Source organism: Malus sylvestris, chromosome 15 (assembly GCF_916048215.2).
Source record: "Malus sylvestris chromosome 15, drMalSylv7.2, whole genome shotgun sequence".
Classification (NCBI taxonomy): domain Eukaryota; kingdom Viridiplantae; phylum Streptophyta; class Magnoliopsida; order Rosales; family Rosaceae; genus Malus; species Malus sylvestris.
In genome coordinates, this window is record NC_062274.1 from 16279582 (window position 1) to 16295299 (window position 15718).

At 37.9% G+C, this 15718-nt stretch overlaps 1 protein-coding gene across 1 annotated transcript; it reads right to left on the bottom strand.

Moving 5' to 3' along the window:
• Positions 1 to 6203: 6203 nt before the first annotated feature.
• LOC126605093 (probable polyamine oxidase 5) lies at positions 6204 to 8070 on the bottom strand. Its single transcript, XM_050272446.1, has one exon. The coding sequence runs from the start codon at positions 7958 to 7960 to the stop codon at positions 6269 to 6271; it is 1692 nt and encodes a 563-aa protein (XP_050128403.1). The 5' UTR covers positions 7961 to 8070; the 3' UTR covers positions 6204 to 6268.
• Positions 8071 to 15718: the final 7648 nt, after the last annotated feature.

A 15718-nucleotide genomic window follows, 5' to 3' on the forward strand; every position in this document is an offset into this window, starting at 1 on the left:
AAGGAGAGAGAGAGTGAAACTGAGAGGGAAAAGAGATATACGGGATAGGAGAGAGAGGAAGAGTGAGGGGTTTGCTTTGTGTGTGTGTACTTCCCCTAACCACACAAAATACAAACAATTTTTTTTAATCCAACTCAATTTCTTCCAAGAATTTAGGAATGTATGAAATCTTCAAATTAATATGTCATACATACCTTAGCAACAGTTAAGGGCAATTTCGTCTTTTCACATCAACGATAATGAAATTCCGGGACGGGTTGTGACACAGTCTCTACGACAAAAAGATGAAATAAAATTTTGTGAGGGCCAGATTATGTATGTAGTTAAGCATGATGAAAGATTGCTCAGCTTCAGCACGATGAAGGCATGGAAATGTAATTTTTAGGTGTATTTGAAACATAGTCATGTGTTATTATTGGACTTAAATTTTACATGTATATTTGTATTTTATTGAATATCCCTCATAAATGTAACATAACAACTCGCTGTCAACCTATATTTTAACACACGAAATTAAAACACTGCGTGTCAGTATTTCCATTATGTACATGAATTGCACCTATCACTATCTTCAAACAAAGTATTTTCTAAAGTAGCACCATGAATAGCGCATACGGCATCACATAAAAAATACACAAACAACTTCAATGAAAACTCAAGTTCTTGTATTTATAGCCTTTGTTCCAAGAGTTTAAACAAATGTTTTCATTAAGTGTATATGTGATGAAATTACCATGAAGTATGAAACCAAATTTGCCAATCGACATCAGAAGCAACCATCTTTTGCTTGACTAGCTAGTTGTAAACATAGATAGACCAGATGTTTTCATTCAATGTATATATGATGAAATTACAGCGAGAAATTACCATGAAGTATGAAACCAAATTTGCCAATCGACATCAGAAGCAACTATCTTTTGCTTGACTAGCTAGTTGTAAACATAGATAGACCAAATGTTTTCACTCAGTGTATATATGATGAAATTACAGCAAAAAATTACCATAAAGTATAAAACCAAATTTGCCAATCGACATCAGAAGCAACGACCTTTTGCTTGACTAGCTAGTTGTAAACATAGATGGACCATTATTTATCACAAGGACAAATCCAAAGAAGAAGATGGTCCTTTAATTGCTGTGCAGAACATTACTGTCTTGTAGTTAGAGAGATTTGAGACATCATCATCTGTTTCGTGTTAGTCCTTATTCGCGTAAGAAAGGATCTGGTACCAATTGGGGTACAGGTTTATGTTTACAACCTTATCGTAGAGCGTTGTAGACACAATGAAATATACTTTCGATCTACTGAGTGTTATAGGCATAGTGAGATATATCTCCTATCAAACAACAGATTGTTTCTGGGAAGTAGGAAATTCATTACATAAAATAAAATATAGGCCAATAAAATGAGGGATATAGACAATGAGATATAAGAAATGTCAATGAGACTTTTAAAAGTAAGATTCTTTATAAACTCTCTGTTACCTTATGTTTTTTTTATAAAATATTTTATAATATTAGCACATGAGTTGATGTTAAACCATAAAATAACAAAAAATTCATAAAGAATAACACTTTGAAACAATCTTGTTGATATTTCTCATGAAATATATCTTCTACTGAACGACAGATTCTATCTAGGAAGTAGGAACTAGACATATTGTTGTTTTCCAAACTCCTAGCTAAGACCCTTTTCCCTATGAGTAGACCCTAGATTCCCTCCCAACACTAAATTATAAATTGGACAATCCAATACATGCTTTTTAGTTACCAGGAGGATCCTCTTTGTCCAAAAAAAAAAATAATAAATGTTACCAGGAGGATCTTCGTTGGATTCTCTTTGTGAGGATTAAGAAGATCATCTAATCACATTCGTTTATCATACATCGTGCGGTCAGAAATCATTGTAAATTTTTTTATTTAAAATTGAATATAAACGGTACTTGACAAAAACTAACCACACGATGTATAATGAATGAATATGATTAGAAGATCCTCACAAAAAGGGCGAGGATACTCTCTCTTTAGTTAAGGGATGCCCTCTTATATTATTGCAATGCCACAAAAGCAAATCTTAGATGCTAATAAGATAACTTACTTAAAATCAAGTTTTAATCTCCCCTTTGGACATCATTGGCTCTCACTAAAGTTAGCAAAGGTATTTTCATTCGGGGAGAATAAAGGAAAGCAGAAAACTTCACATAATATATCATCTATGAACTTTCATTCCAAGATATGTAAGAAAAAAGCATTGGATTAAAGATGTTAGCCACGTAAAGAAAAAGAAATGTTGTCCAAAGGTGGAAGATTCACCCACCATTTTGTAAAGGCATATGATTTGTTTCATCAAATATGAAATATTTAGAAACCAATAGCTTATCAAAAAACTCTTTTCAGTTAGATGTATTTAATCTTCCACCATTTTTGTAAAGGCATATGATTTGTTTCATCAAATATGATATATTTAGAAACCAATAGCTTATCAAAAAACTCTTTTCAGTTAGATGTATTTATGTTATCAGACTATTCATTATGCGGATTTTGAACTCCTTTTTAATTAGGTTAATCGTTATAAATCAGAATGTCAATCCTGTGAGCTGATTTTTAGACCCTAAGGTGTAAAGGGTGAATGATATATGAAAATCTTTTTAAGTTTTGCAAGAACAATGGAACTAGTCATATCAGGTTTGTTTTTGGTAGTTTAGTCTACCAAGTAGTCCTAATTTTTAAACAATCTTCCCAGTTTGATTATTATTTTTAGAATCAATTTTAGAGTCAATCTTCATCATTCTATTTTTAAAGTACTTAGTAAGAGCTTGTGTGGCATTACAAAATTTTTTGGAGAGGGGGACATTGAACTGTGAAAATACTAAAATTTACTTCAAGTAAAAGCTTGTGTGGCATTACTCATTTCCTCTTTGTCTTTGATGCGTCGGTTTGTAAGGTGCTTTCTGATTAGGGTTTTGACAATTTAAAAGCACAACAAAGTTCGTTACTTTTTAGGGTTTTATACCACCAGCATCTTAGGGCAACTGTTAGGATATGGTACTTAGCCACTGAGAATCGAAAAAAGCTTACATGAATATGTGGTTTTATACCATCAGTCTTTGAGACATTGTTTAGCTATTTTTGGTTATTATTTCTGTAACTACGTGATTCGAAATAACTAATATTCTTCTTTTGAATCAATTTACTAAGTGTGCACTATCCTTAACCAAAAGTTTTAATGTTGGTTAGAGGTGAAAAAGAAAGAAGGGCTTTAGGCGAAATTCGATATGAGAGTCGGGGAATATAAATGTTGGATTAGGCATTGAATGGAGTTTTAGAGTTTAGATAAATGGGTATCGTATTTTTGTGCGGGTGTATCAAACTCAAATGAAATATGTGTACATTTAACGAGAGATTCTGCCTTATTATTGGGGATGAGGATATATCTCCAAAATTGTCAAAAAAATTTCCTATCTCATCCATTACTCTCTCTATCTCACTTAGCACTCATCCAGTCTCTCACTCTCACTCATCGCTCACATAATGAATGAGATAGTAGCATAAATGTACACTATAGCCGTGATAGCTAAGCTTTCTCAGTGTACTAATTAGTGTGCACTATCCTTAACCAAAGGTGTTATAATGATGATTAGGGGCTAAAAAGAGGGTCAAGATAAGTAATCAAAATGTTGGATTAAGGCAGTGGGTGGATGGAGGTAGGGTTGGAAATGGAGAGAATCTCTGTTGTTTGTTTATGAGCCGGACAAGGATAAGGACTTGGTGATAGAGGGAGTAGGATTTTCTCCCCTCTTTTTTTTCCTTCTTTTCCCTCTTCTTCTATTTAAAATGTCATGGTTAAGTTACGTTAACATCTTATATTAATTTTTTATGAAAAAAAAAAAACAAAATAAAAAATGTAAGATAAAAGAAGATAAAAAGAGAAGATGGGAGAATCCTAACCCGCGACAGAGGGCCTTTCATATGCACAATCATCAAGGGGTGATTGAAGCCCACAAGCGGTAGAAAGACTAAAAGAGACAGCAAGTGGGCCAAACCCTAAAAATTTCTTTTTTCTCTCCTTCTTGCATATCTTAAATAATGGTGTTTCTATGAAGAGATCTTGATTTGACCACATAGTTGAAAGCCAGAGAAAGACTTATATTTAACAAGTTTATTAGTGGAGATGCAGATGGTGAGGAGAAAAAGCAAGAGTGAGAAAGTGGTAATGATGCAGGTGACTGAAACTGGTGGAGTTTGGTGGATTGAGAAAATTGTCGAGATGCAAATGTGATGGAGAGAGAAGAGAAAGAGTGATCTCAGCCGCACGTTTTTACATAAACGGTTGAGATTATTTGATCCTAAGAATCTGTATAATAAGTGTCCGAAGATCCTAGTCCGCTAAATTGTAGTCTACCTCAACAACAGAACTGGATCCTCTCCTGAGCTCAGGATGTGGATCCTCATGAGCAGCCTATCCGGACCGTTCAAACTTGATCTAACTGCTGCAATTATTATAAATTTTAGATGAGCTTCTTGTTTGGAGCCGTTAGATCAAATTTCAACGGTTCGGATAAGCTACTTAAGAGGATCCCCATTCTGAGTGCAGGAGAGGATCCAGTTCCCTCGACAACCTAGTGCCTTCAATTATGTGATTTGTTGCTCATTTAGTATAATGGTGATGGAAAATCCGTAGCATAGCCAATTATTAATTCAAGTGGACCTTGTTGAAAGGCCAATAAGAACCATTGATTGGAATCAAGATAGGCAATCCAACGGCTGGGATGGGAATTCATATGGTATTGTCAAAAACCCAAAAAAAAAAAAAATTGGGACAGATGAATCTGGTGTAAATATGGGAATTGTTATTAGTACTCCAAACTTTTTATAATTAAAAAAAAACACACTTATAAAGAATGTAGAATAAAAATTTTGAAGTGCTAATAACAGTTCCTGTAAATATTTAGGTTGTTAGTGTTTCTTGTGGCCAGTCATTTTCTGTCCTTATTACAATTCATGGATTTTGCTACAGAGCAAAATCTAATAGTACCAAGTGGCTAGGCAAGTGTCTCTATGTATTAAAGGCTAAACTGTCTCCCTGTGTGGCAAACTACACACATGTGCACATAAGCAACTCTACTTCCATCTCATTGATAAAGACAACCATGTTTATCGGTAAGCTGACCTAAGACAGAATCCGTCTTACGACTAGTTGTATGTTTTTTTTTTTGGTCCATCTCCTTTATCACGTGAAGTCAAGTGATTAGTTGGAAAATCGCACACGTATACAAGCAACTCTATTTTTTATCTCATTGTTAGAGACACGAGAAGGTTTACAAGTATGGTGATCCGAAGTAGATAATTTATTTTGTAACCAGTTGTATATTTCTTTCAAACGAAGTGTTTCATCATGTGATGAGAAGAGGTACAGTGAGTCCCACCATCCTACACTTTAGCCAACTTATTTAACTGTTTTTTTTTTTTTTTACATGACACACGGAGAGATAACTATTGATTCGTATGCATTGGTAAGAGACCAAAGAGACAAACACAAAGAAATGTAGCCAACAAAGAATTAATAAAATAATACAAGGAGAGAAACAAGTCTTTTTTTCACACGACAGACGAGAAGAGACAAACGATAGGATCGTAAGAATTGGGCCCCTAACTTTACAGAGGATTACTGGAAGAATACAAGGAAGAAAATAACTCCATCATCGAAGAAATGGCTTTGGAAGGTAAACTCTTGTATGGGATTGAAGAACGCAGTGCCATGGGCGGTGAGTGCAGGAAAGGAACGGATGGAAAGACTCCAATCCGGAAAGAGCCGGGTTTATCGGATCCTGTCCATTGAGCAATCCAAAACGAACACTTGGTAGGGATGAGAGGTGGCATCCAAAGCTTTCTTTGTTTTTGTGCTTCTCTCCAACGCTTTGAAATATTCAATACCATCACCCATGTTGTTTTCGAGGAGAACAATATTACGATGCTGATGGTCACACTCTCGTTTTCTCTTTCTACGGTTCACCTCTTGTTTTTCCCGTATATTCATCCTTGATTTGTATAATCCGAATACAGGCTGAAAGAGAAAATCAAGTGTGAAAATCGCCTCCCGACAAATACTACAATCTCACAATCAAAGAGAAAGGAATGGAAAACTGAAAGTGACTTGTTTAATTCATGCAATACTGTACTTTAAAGAAAGAGAAGCAAAGATGTTCAACATGAAAAAGAAAATTAATTAATATTTCATAGAAATAATTGATCAAAAATAATAAAAATCCTAGTAATAATTCTTCTGAACACCAACAAGTTGGTAATGTTGGAGAAGCCTATTGGCTTCCCTAAGGCCACTACAGTAAGCTCCATGGGTTGTGGAATAATGGGTTCTGTGTGTAGCTTCCCCTGCAAACAGAATCTGCAGTGGAGGTGAAGAACTAGCAGCACTACCAGAATCATCAGATGGCAATGGCTCTGCCATGCTGTCCAAATCTTCACCGCTTGATCCAACCGCAACATACGAGTATGATCCCAGAAACAGTGGATCACTACCCCATTGACTCTTCAAAACCTTGGAAAATTTCACTTCGGAGTTCTCCTCCGGATTCCCATTCCCATTGCACAATTCATGGGAATGTGAGTTTTGTGATAGGAAGCTGGACACCGTTTGTGAAACCCCGTTGATAATCTCTTCATCTGAAAGTGCTTCTAGCGCACGTGCTTCTTCCCCTGCAAACCAAGAAAGCAGAACGCTGGAATCGTGGTAGAGAGGGCAGAGAGAAGCTGTCTTCCTCATCCACCATGGGATCTTTTTATTCCTGAGCTCTGAGTCTGCTCTGTGGAAAACCATTTGTAAAAATGGAAACTTGCTGAAATCTTGGGACTTCGGAGGAGCATGAATAGAACCCAGTTGCAGAAACAGCTTGTTAACAACCCCAAATCCAAGCCTCGAAATCGCCTCGGTTTTGAAACGAGGCAGAGGTGGATTGAACATACCAGAATCTTGGCGAATCGAAGCTTTGAGCACCCCCAAAGAAACTGTAACAATAACATGATCAGCTAACAAAACTGACCCATCAGAAAAATGGAGCTTCACAGGCCTTGTGTCGGATTCATAGCCCTTGTTCTTGCGATTATCCGGCTGCCATTGAATTTTTCTGACCTTCTTGCCCAATTGGATCAACCCAGGTGGGAGTACAGAGGCTAGAGATTGAACAATGCTCAAGTACCCTTTAGCAATGGTGATTTCTTCGCCGGGAAACATCCGGTACTCGCTTTCTGCATTGTAATCGAGAGTTAACAAATCACCAGCTGATGTATAAGTCCTTTGGATGTTCTCATGCATTGCAAAGATGGCCTCTTGCAGCAACATTCGGCTCCAATTTGTATAGACACTGACCTGCTCATCTCGGTTTTTCTTCGAAACCCAATACGTATCAAGGCCTTGCCTTAAGAAAGAGCCGACACTGAGCTTCCCAACATCGTCATTGCTTGCACAAATCCTGGAAGCTTCATCTCCAAGCTTACTGTATTCAAAATCACCATTGCACTCTCTCTCTGGACTTTCATCAAACACCTGCTTCCCCTGAGCATAATCCATCAAGTTCTTGAACAGAGACGAAATGGGGTCCACCACATCCGGTTCCAGCTCCAACCCACCTTCCGCGACGGTGGTGGGCTCGTCGGAGGACCCGTCCATGCACTCCCACGGATGCGCTGACTCGAGGGCATTAATTTCCTGAGCAATTTTATGAACCGGGCTGCCTCCAATGCCGTGGATCCAGGTAGCTCCCATCTCAATCCGGTCGCCGCCGAACTCCGACGTGTTGATTCTGCCGCCAATTCTCTCCCCGCCTTCCACAACCACGAGCTCGAACAAGTCCTTGGACCCTGCAGCAGTGTACAGCTTGTTCGCCGCCGTGACGCCGGCCATTCCCGCTCCAATTATCACAATCCGTGATTTCTTGGCCACCATTTTTGTTTCAGCTGGAACCAAATTAATGGTCTTTTGGAATTTCTCAGAGGATGATGGAAAGTGAGAAAAGAAAGAAGTGTGAGGAGTGTGAGGTGAGAGATTGAGTTTACTGATGAGGATTTTATAAGTGAAGGGAGAGATTTTTCGACTGTCACACGAGATGGTACACTATATATCCTTATATAAATGATGGGTTATGTGTGTTAAAAGTTTAATAATTTAAAAATTAAAATTTTTCATCACTTACATAAAAACACCTGATATATCATCTGTATTCTCGTCACAACTAAAAATTTCTCATAAACGAAGAGAAAGATGAGAGAAGACTCTGTTTTTCTTATAAAACTTTACATCTTTTTCTCAATTTTTTTTTTTTCAGAAAATAACCACTTAATAAACAGATTTCGGTCAAGTGGCGTTCCGATCGAATACTGTAATTACCGTTTGCATGACGTAATATTATTAGACTAAAATAGTATGATAACAATAAATTTAATTATTTATAAAGTCATGATTCTACGTTGCCGATAAACTCATGACATGTAACTTCGTTTTCCTAATAAACACATGGCTCCACTTATTTATTTTATTTTATTTTATTTTATTTTATTTTATTTTGAGGTCGACCGGTAGAAGAAATATGGGCGATACCTAAAAGACAATTTCTGTATGAAATCTTTGTCCAGTAGTCCTATAATCCCCCTCAATGCTACTGCCATTTATGTCCAAAGTATCAATTATTATCTATCTATCTTCTGCAACTCTCATTTGAATTTTGGATTTACCCATTTCTACTGCTTGGACATAAAAGACCTGATATCTCTCAGGCAAAAGTTACCAGAGGCAAAGGGGAAAGGTGACATTTGTGATATGGGATTTGCCATTAACATCTGAAACTTTAAGAGGATTGATAGGGCCTTTCACCAACCTTCACATGTACATTGGGTGAGGGATAGCCTACCAACTGAGCATTTCAATGGTCCCGATCAATTTGACGGTTTTGATCGTTTTAATGAGTTATTTTTGCTTACGTATCAAAGTTTAAATTATTTTCAACAACGAATGACTCGTTAGTTGTAAAATGCTTGGTATTTTCTTTTGATTTTTTAGTTCAGTTGAACTATTCTTCCTTTAGAGTTTACTTGGTTCATAATATGATACAATGTTCATATTACGTACTAAACTTTTCAATTATAAATAAACAATATTAAAAAAAAATGGGCGAGTCAATAATTAAACACTCGAATACATAGATACGTATTCTTAACCAACTATCGCTTTGATTTTAGTTGTTGAACATGAGGTTAGTAGAGGAGCCAGTTTGGAGCAATAGCTGCTCATGACCCTAACAACTTCCTAACCTCATGTATATTTGTTGGTAAATTTATCTTTGACTCCAACTAAAGAGAGTGAACAATGTTGAATTACAACATATTGTTGCTTCTTTCTTCTCCAATTTCTTTCTTTCTTTCCCGTGTCTTTCTTCTCTTTTTTCTTGTATGCAACCCAATGGTTCGCACCACGTTGTAGGCAAGTCTTAGTAGTCTGCAATCATGAGCACACCTTGGCAGATGCAGATGCTAGAAGAACACAACAGTTATCGATAAATATCATCATCACAAGTTTTCGGCGAATGTTAGTAGATTTTGATAGGTGCCCAACAAATGCTTGATGGAATGGTGCAATGAATTTTTTTAGTTGAAATCATGACCTTATTGTTGTAAAATCATGACTTCGCCACTACATGAGGTGCATGACGAGTTTGTGATTGTATAAACCCTTTTCTTTATTGATGGATCTATTGTGAAAAACCCTAAACCATAGTCTATTTTGGTAAACGTGTGATTTGAATGGTATGAGACTAAGATATTTTTGCTCAACACTGTCAAGCAGTGATAATGCTCACCAACTTACTTATTATCATTGGATGATTTTAAATTTTAAAATTTGTGTCTATCTATTATACAAATATCGAAAATTAAACTTATCTAACAATAATAAATAGGCTTATTATACAACTAGTCTCTGAGATTTGCATGATCAATAGAAATAGTCCCTGAGATTGAAAATCAATAGAAATGGCCCCTGAGATTGTTCACCATCCATGATTTTGATCCTTCCGTTAAAAACTCTTTGGGCAATTTTCAAAGCTTTGTAACTCAATCGTTTCTTAACCAAATTCGACCCATAATATATCAAAATGAAGATAGGAAAGTGTAGAATAATATTATACCTATTTGGAAGCCCAATGGTTGCCAGAGATGGCCGGAAAATAGCCTGAAAGGTGACTGATCCGTGGGAAAACTGGAAAACTCTTCGGAAACTGGGTAAATTTTAAATGTTTATAACTTCTTCAATACTTAACGAAATCGAGTGATTCAAAAACAAAAATCATACTTCCTGATAAGAAGAAGAGAATGGTACCTTTCTTGAGGGCTAACTCGCTGTGGTTTGGTCGGACAACGGCTTGAAAGTGGCTAACCATTTTCGAGTTAGCCACTTTCGAGCGGTTTTATGGCCAAACCACGGTGATTTAGCAGTCAATAAAGATACCATTCTCTTCTTCTCATCGAGAAGTGTGATTTTTGTTTTTGAATCACTCGATTTCGTTGAGTATTGAAGAAGTTATGAACGTTTAAAGTTTACCCAGTTTCCGGCAAGTTTTCCAGTTTTCCTGCGGACCAGTCACCTTTCAGGCTATTTTCCGGTCATCTCCGGCAATCATTGGGCTTCCAAATAGGGATAATCTTGTTCTACACTTTCGTATCTTCATTTTGATATATTATGGGTCTAATTTTGTTAAGAATCGATTGAGTTACGAAGTTTTGAAAACTGCCCAAAGAGTTTTTAACGGAATGACCAAAATCATAGGTGGTGGATGTTTATACCATATTTAGGGCCTCGTATAAGTACTCGGGGGACTTAAATGTAATTATGTAATAAAGGAAGGGGCAAATATGTAATAAGTGAGGAGTCCTTATTTTATAAAAGGACCCCTCACCCTCACAATTAAAGAATGCCAACTTTTAGGCCTGAAACCCTCTCACGTCCCCTCTCATATTACAGAGGCTCTCTCCCTCACTTCTCAGAGAAATACAATACAATCAGTGTGGACGTAGCCCAAACCTTGGGGTGAACCACGATACATCTTGTGTTATTTACATTACTTGCAGATTCACGGTCGAATTTACGTTGTTCCAAGACCTCCGGTTTTGTGCATCAACATTTGGCGCCGTCTGTGGGAATCGACACAAAAAACTATGTCGGTTCTCTTTCATTTTTTCACCTCCGCCGTGAATCTGCAAAACCCAAGAAACCAAACACCTACGAATGAACTGTTTTTTGTTGTCTCTTATGCAGTTAGCTCTGATCTCCGAGAAGCAAAAGAAAAACGCTCTTTCTCCTTCCCTCTCTCTCTCTCTCTTCCATCTGAAATCTTGTCATCTACCTCCAAGTTATCTATTTTTAGTCTAAATTAAAATCCAGAAAAAACCTGGCTACCAAAAAACCACGGTCGCCCCATTTGTTTTCCAGCTGAAAACACTCAAACACTCAAAAGCCCACGGAAACCCATCTGAATTTTCAGTCTGATATATCGAAGTTCTTCGTTTGGGCTGACTTAAATCTCTGAATTAGAAACTGGGTCCTGTTCAAATTCCTAAATAATCAATCCAAAAGGCAAGTAGCATAGGTCGCAGAGGTAGCAACAAAACATGGTAGATCAACTCCTCCGCATCGATCACTTCTCTAGCTTCAAAGCGACGTTCAGGTAGACCTACACGACTCAGGTGGAGCATGACTATAGGTTCGACGTCTTCAAGGCCAACCTCTGCAAAGCTAAGCGGCACCAGTGCTCGACCCCTTTGCAGTCCACGGCGTCACCAAGAAGCCTAATAGAGACATCCTCGAGCACGATCGAAAGCGCCAGATTGAACTCAAGCTCGTCGTCCTAGAAGATAAGCTTATCGATCAGGGTTTCACCGATAAGATCGTCGAGAAGCTCGATGAGGGTAACGGACCCAATGCCATTATGGTTTCTGATAAGAAGGTTTCAGATACATCATGAATGTTTATTTCTATTACCACGATACATCATGAGGCCCAGTAGTCCCCAAATGTTCTCAACAGAGAAGGCGGTGTTTTCCTCAACTCTCCTATCCTTGAACCTCGAAACGTGGTGTTTTTGGGGCAGGATAGAGTGTTAAATCCTGTGGAATGTCGATCGAGAAGAAGATTGAGCTTCTTGAGAGCCTGGCTGGAATGATGCTGATGGAGATACCAAGAAAAGCAAAAGATGAGATCACCGTCCGCTGCCAATGATGAAAGTAGAGATACAAATAAGTTGTCCTACAACAATACCATTATTATTCCTCTTTGGCATTGTCTGCCATCTGCCAAAAGAGAAAAGAGAAAAAACAGGAGTGGGAGAAACAAAACAAAAGCAAAACAGAAACGAAAGCAAAAGCAAAGCAGAAACGAAAACAAAAGCAAAAGCAACGCACCAACGATCTGCAACTGTCGAAGCTTTTGTATCGAAACCTTTGTTTTGAATGATGTAATTTATTTTTCTTATTTGTCGGAGACATCTGTATAAACCCCATCAGAGGGTAGTAAAAAAAAAACAACAACAAAGCCCAAAATAAATAGGCTGGAATGTTGTGTGGAGAGCGAAGGCCCATAAGCCCAAAATAGCACCAACCAGGTGACCAAAAGTACGCCCAGTACTACAAAAAATTATTCGGTACCCCGATGCTATTATCGCCAACCAGGTGATCAAAAGTACACCCAGTACGCCAAAATTATTCGGCAACCTGCCGCTATTATCACCAACCAGGTAATCAAAAGTACGCCCAGTACTCCAAAATTATTCGGCAACCTACCGCTATTATCACCAACCAGGTGATCAAAAGTACGCCCAGTACTCCAAAATTATTCGGCAACCTGCCGCTATTACCACCAACCAGGTGATGAAATGTACAGCCCGTACTCTAATATCATTTGGGAACTAGCCATTCATGCCACCAACCAAGTGATGAAATGTACAACCCATACTCTAATATTATTTGGCAACTAGTTATTTATGCCACCAACCAGGTGATGAAATGTACAACCCGTACTCTCCTTCATGCCACCAACCAGGTGATCAAAAGTACGCCCAGTACTCCAAATTATACATGAGCATTACTCATGACATTCATACATAAACATTCATGAACATCACTCATGACAATCATACATAAACATTCATGACCATCATTCATGTCAACATTTATGAGCATAACTCATGTTAACATTCATGAGCATCACTCATGACAACATCCATGAGCATCACTCATGTCAATCAACATAAACATTCATTAGCATCACTCATGTCAATCAGCTTCAAAAGCTTCATTTACAGAGCTCTAACTTTAAAAGCTTCATTTACAAAAGCTCCAGCTTCGAAAGCTTCATTTACAGAGCTCTAGCTTCAAAGCTTCACTTGCAAAGCTTCACCTACAAAGCTTCAATGCAGGGTATACAAATATCGCATCCGAACAACCGCCATTTCGGCCCATACATGGATTCAATTTGAAGTTTCCAGCCAACAAACTCTATTGACCGAAGACTTGGGGGACTACACTATACACCATATATTGGGCCTCAACTGGGCCTCATGAAAAATACTTGGGGGACTTAGCCCATTATTTATGTATTGAGGAGCGAGCCCTTATTCTATAAAAGAGACTCCTTCAATTTCATTGGAGAGCACTCATGAAAAATACTTGGGGGACTTAGCCCATTATTTATGTATTGAGGAACGAGCCCTTATTCTATAAAAGGGACTCCCTCACTTTCATTAGAGAGCACTCATGAAAAATACGTGGGGGACTTAGCCCATCACTTATGTATTTAGGAGCGAGCCCTTATTTTATAAAAGGGACTCCCTTACCTTTGTTAGAAAAAAAGAGCATTGCCGCCAGCTGAGCAATCGCCTCGCCACGAGCATCACTCCTAACCCATTATTCATGTACTGAGGAGCGAGTCCTTATTTTATAAAAGGGACTCCCTCACCTTCGTTAGAGAGCATCGCCGCCAGTTGAGCAACCGCCTCGCCGCGAGCATCACTTCTAACCCATCATTTATGTATTGAGGAGCGAGCCCTTATTCTATAAAAGGGACTCCCTCACCATCATTAGAGAGCATCAACTCTAGCCCATCATCCATGTATTGAGGAGTTAGCCCTTATTCTATAAAAGGGACTCCCTCACCTTTAAACGCCACAAGCCGAGTCAACCAAGGCAATATAAGCCACGAGCCGAGCAGCGTCGTAACGTGTGCTACTTCTAGTTGAGCATCATTTCAGATTGAGCACCGCCTCATATCGAGCATCAGTTCAAGACAACATCTAGTTACTTCGGCCCACACATGGACTAAATTTCAAGTCTCCAGCCAAAAGACTCTCTTGACTGAAGACTTGGGGACTACTGTTTATACCATATTTAGGGCCTCGTATTTAGACCTCGTATAAATACTCGGAGGACTTAAATGTAATTATGTAATAAAGGAATGGGCAAATATGTAATAAGTGAAGAGTCCTTATTCTATAAAATGACCCCTCACTCTCACAATTAAAGGAGGCCAACTCTTAGGCCTAAAATCCTCTCACCTCCCCTCTCATATTACAGAGGCTCTCTCCCTCACTTCTCAGAGAAATACAATACAATCAGTGTGGACGTAGCCCAAACCTTGGGATGAACCACGATACATCTTGTGTTATTTACATTACTTGCAGATTCACGGTCGGATTTACGTTGTTCCAAGACCTCCGGTTTTGTGCATCAACAGTGGACAATCTCAAGGACCATTCTATTGATTTTCAATCTCAGTGACCATTTCTATTGATCATGCAAATCTCAGTGACCATTCTATTGACTGAAGACTTGGGGACTACTGTTTATACCATATTTAGGGCCTCGTATTTAGACCTCGTATAAATACTCGGAGGACTTAAATGTAATTATGTAATAAAGGAATTGGCAAATATGTAATAAGTGAAGAGTCCTTATTCTATAAAATGACCCCTCACTCTCACAATTAAAGGAGGCCAACTCTTAGGCCTAAAATCCTCTCACCTCCCCTCTCATATTACAGAGGCTCTCTCCCTCACTTCTCAGAGAAATACAATACAATCAGTGTGGACGTAGCCCAAACCTTGGGATGAACCACGATACATCTTGTGTTATTTACATTACTTGCAGATTCACGGTCGGATTTACGTTGTTCCAAGACCTCCGGTTTTGTGCATCAACAGTGGACAATCTCAAGGACCATTCTATTGATTTTCAATCTCAGTGACCATTTCTATTGATCATGCAAATCTCAAGTACTATTTTGTATAATAAGCCTAATAAATAAGATGATGAATATCATCATCACTCGAAAATGATGAGCAAAAATAATTCCGATTGAGATATAAAGGTGACGAATCATTTTGACCATAAGCAACATGATGACATTCATTACTATGCCCCAACGTTATTATTATTATACACTAAGTCATGGGATTACAAATGTTTATCAATTCATTTCACAACAATTCAATAATTTCAATTCATTGTTTAGCATATCCAAACTTTTTTTATAAATCTTCATCAAAGGTAGTGCAGATATGATAATTATTTAAACCCATCGTAATCACACGAGTTTATATCACTTTCGAACTCCGTTGGAATATATATTACTTTCGCATATTTGAGAGTCAAATATCAAAGTTCA

What these genes read in the sequence shown, in the direction of transcription:
- LOC126605093 (XM_050272446.1), bottom strand. Translation starts at nt 7,960, where the DNA reads ATGGTGGCCAAGAAATCACGGATTGTGATAATTGGAGCGGGAATGGCC.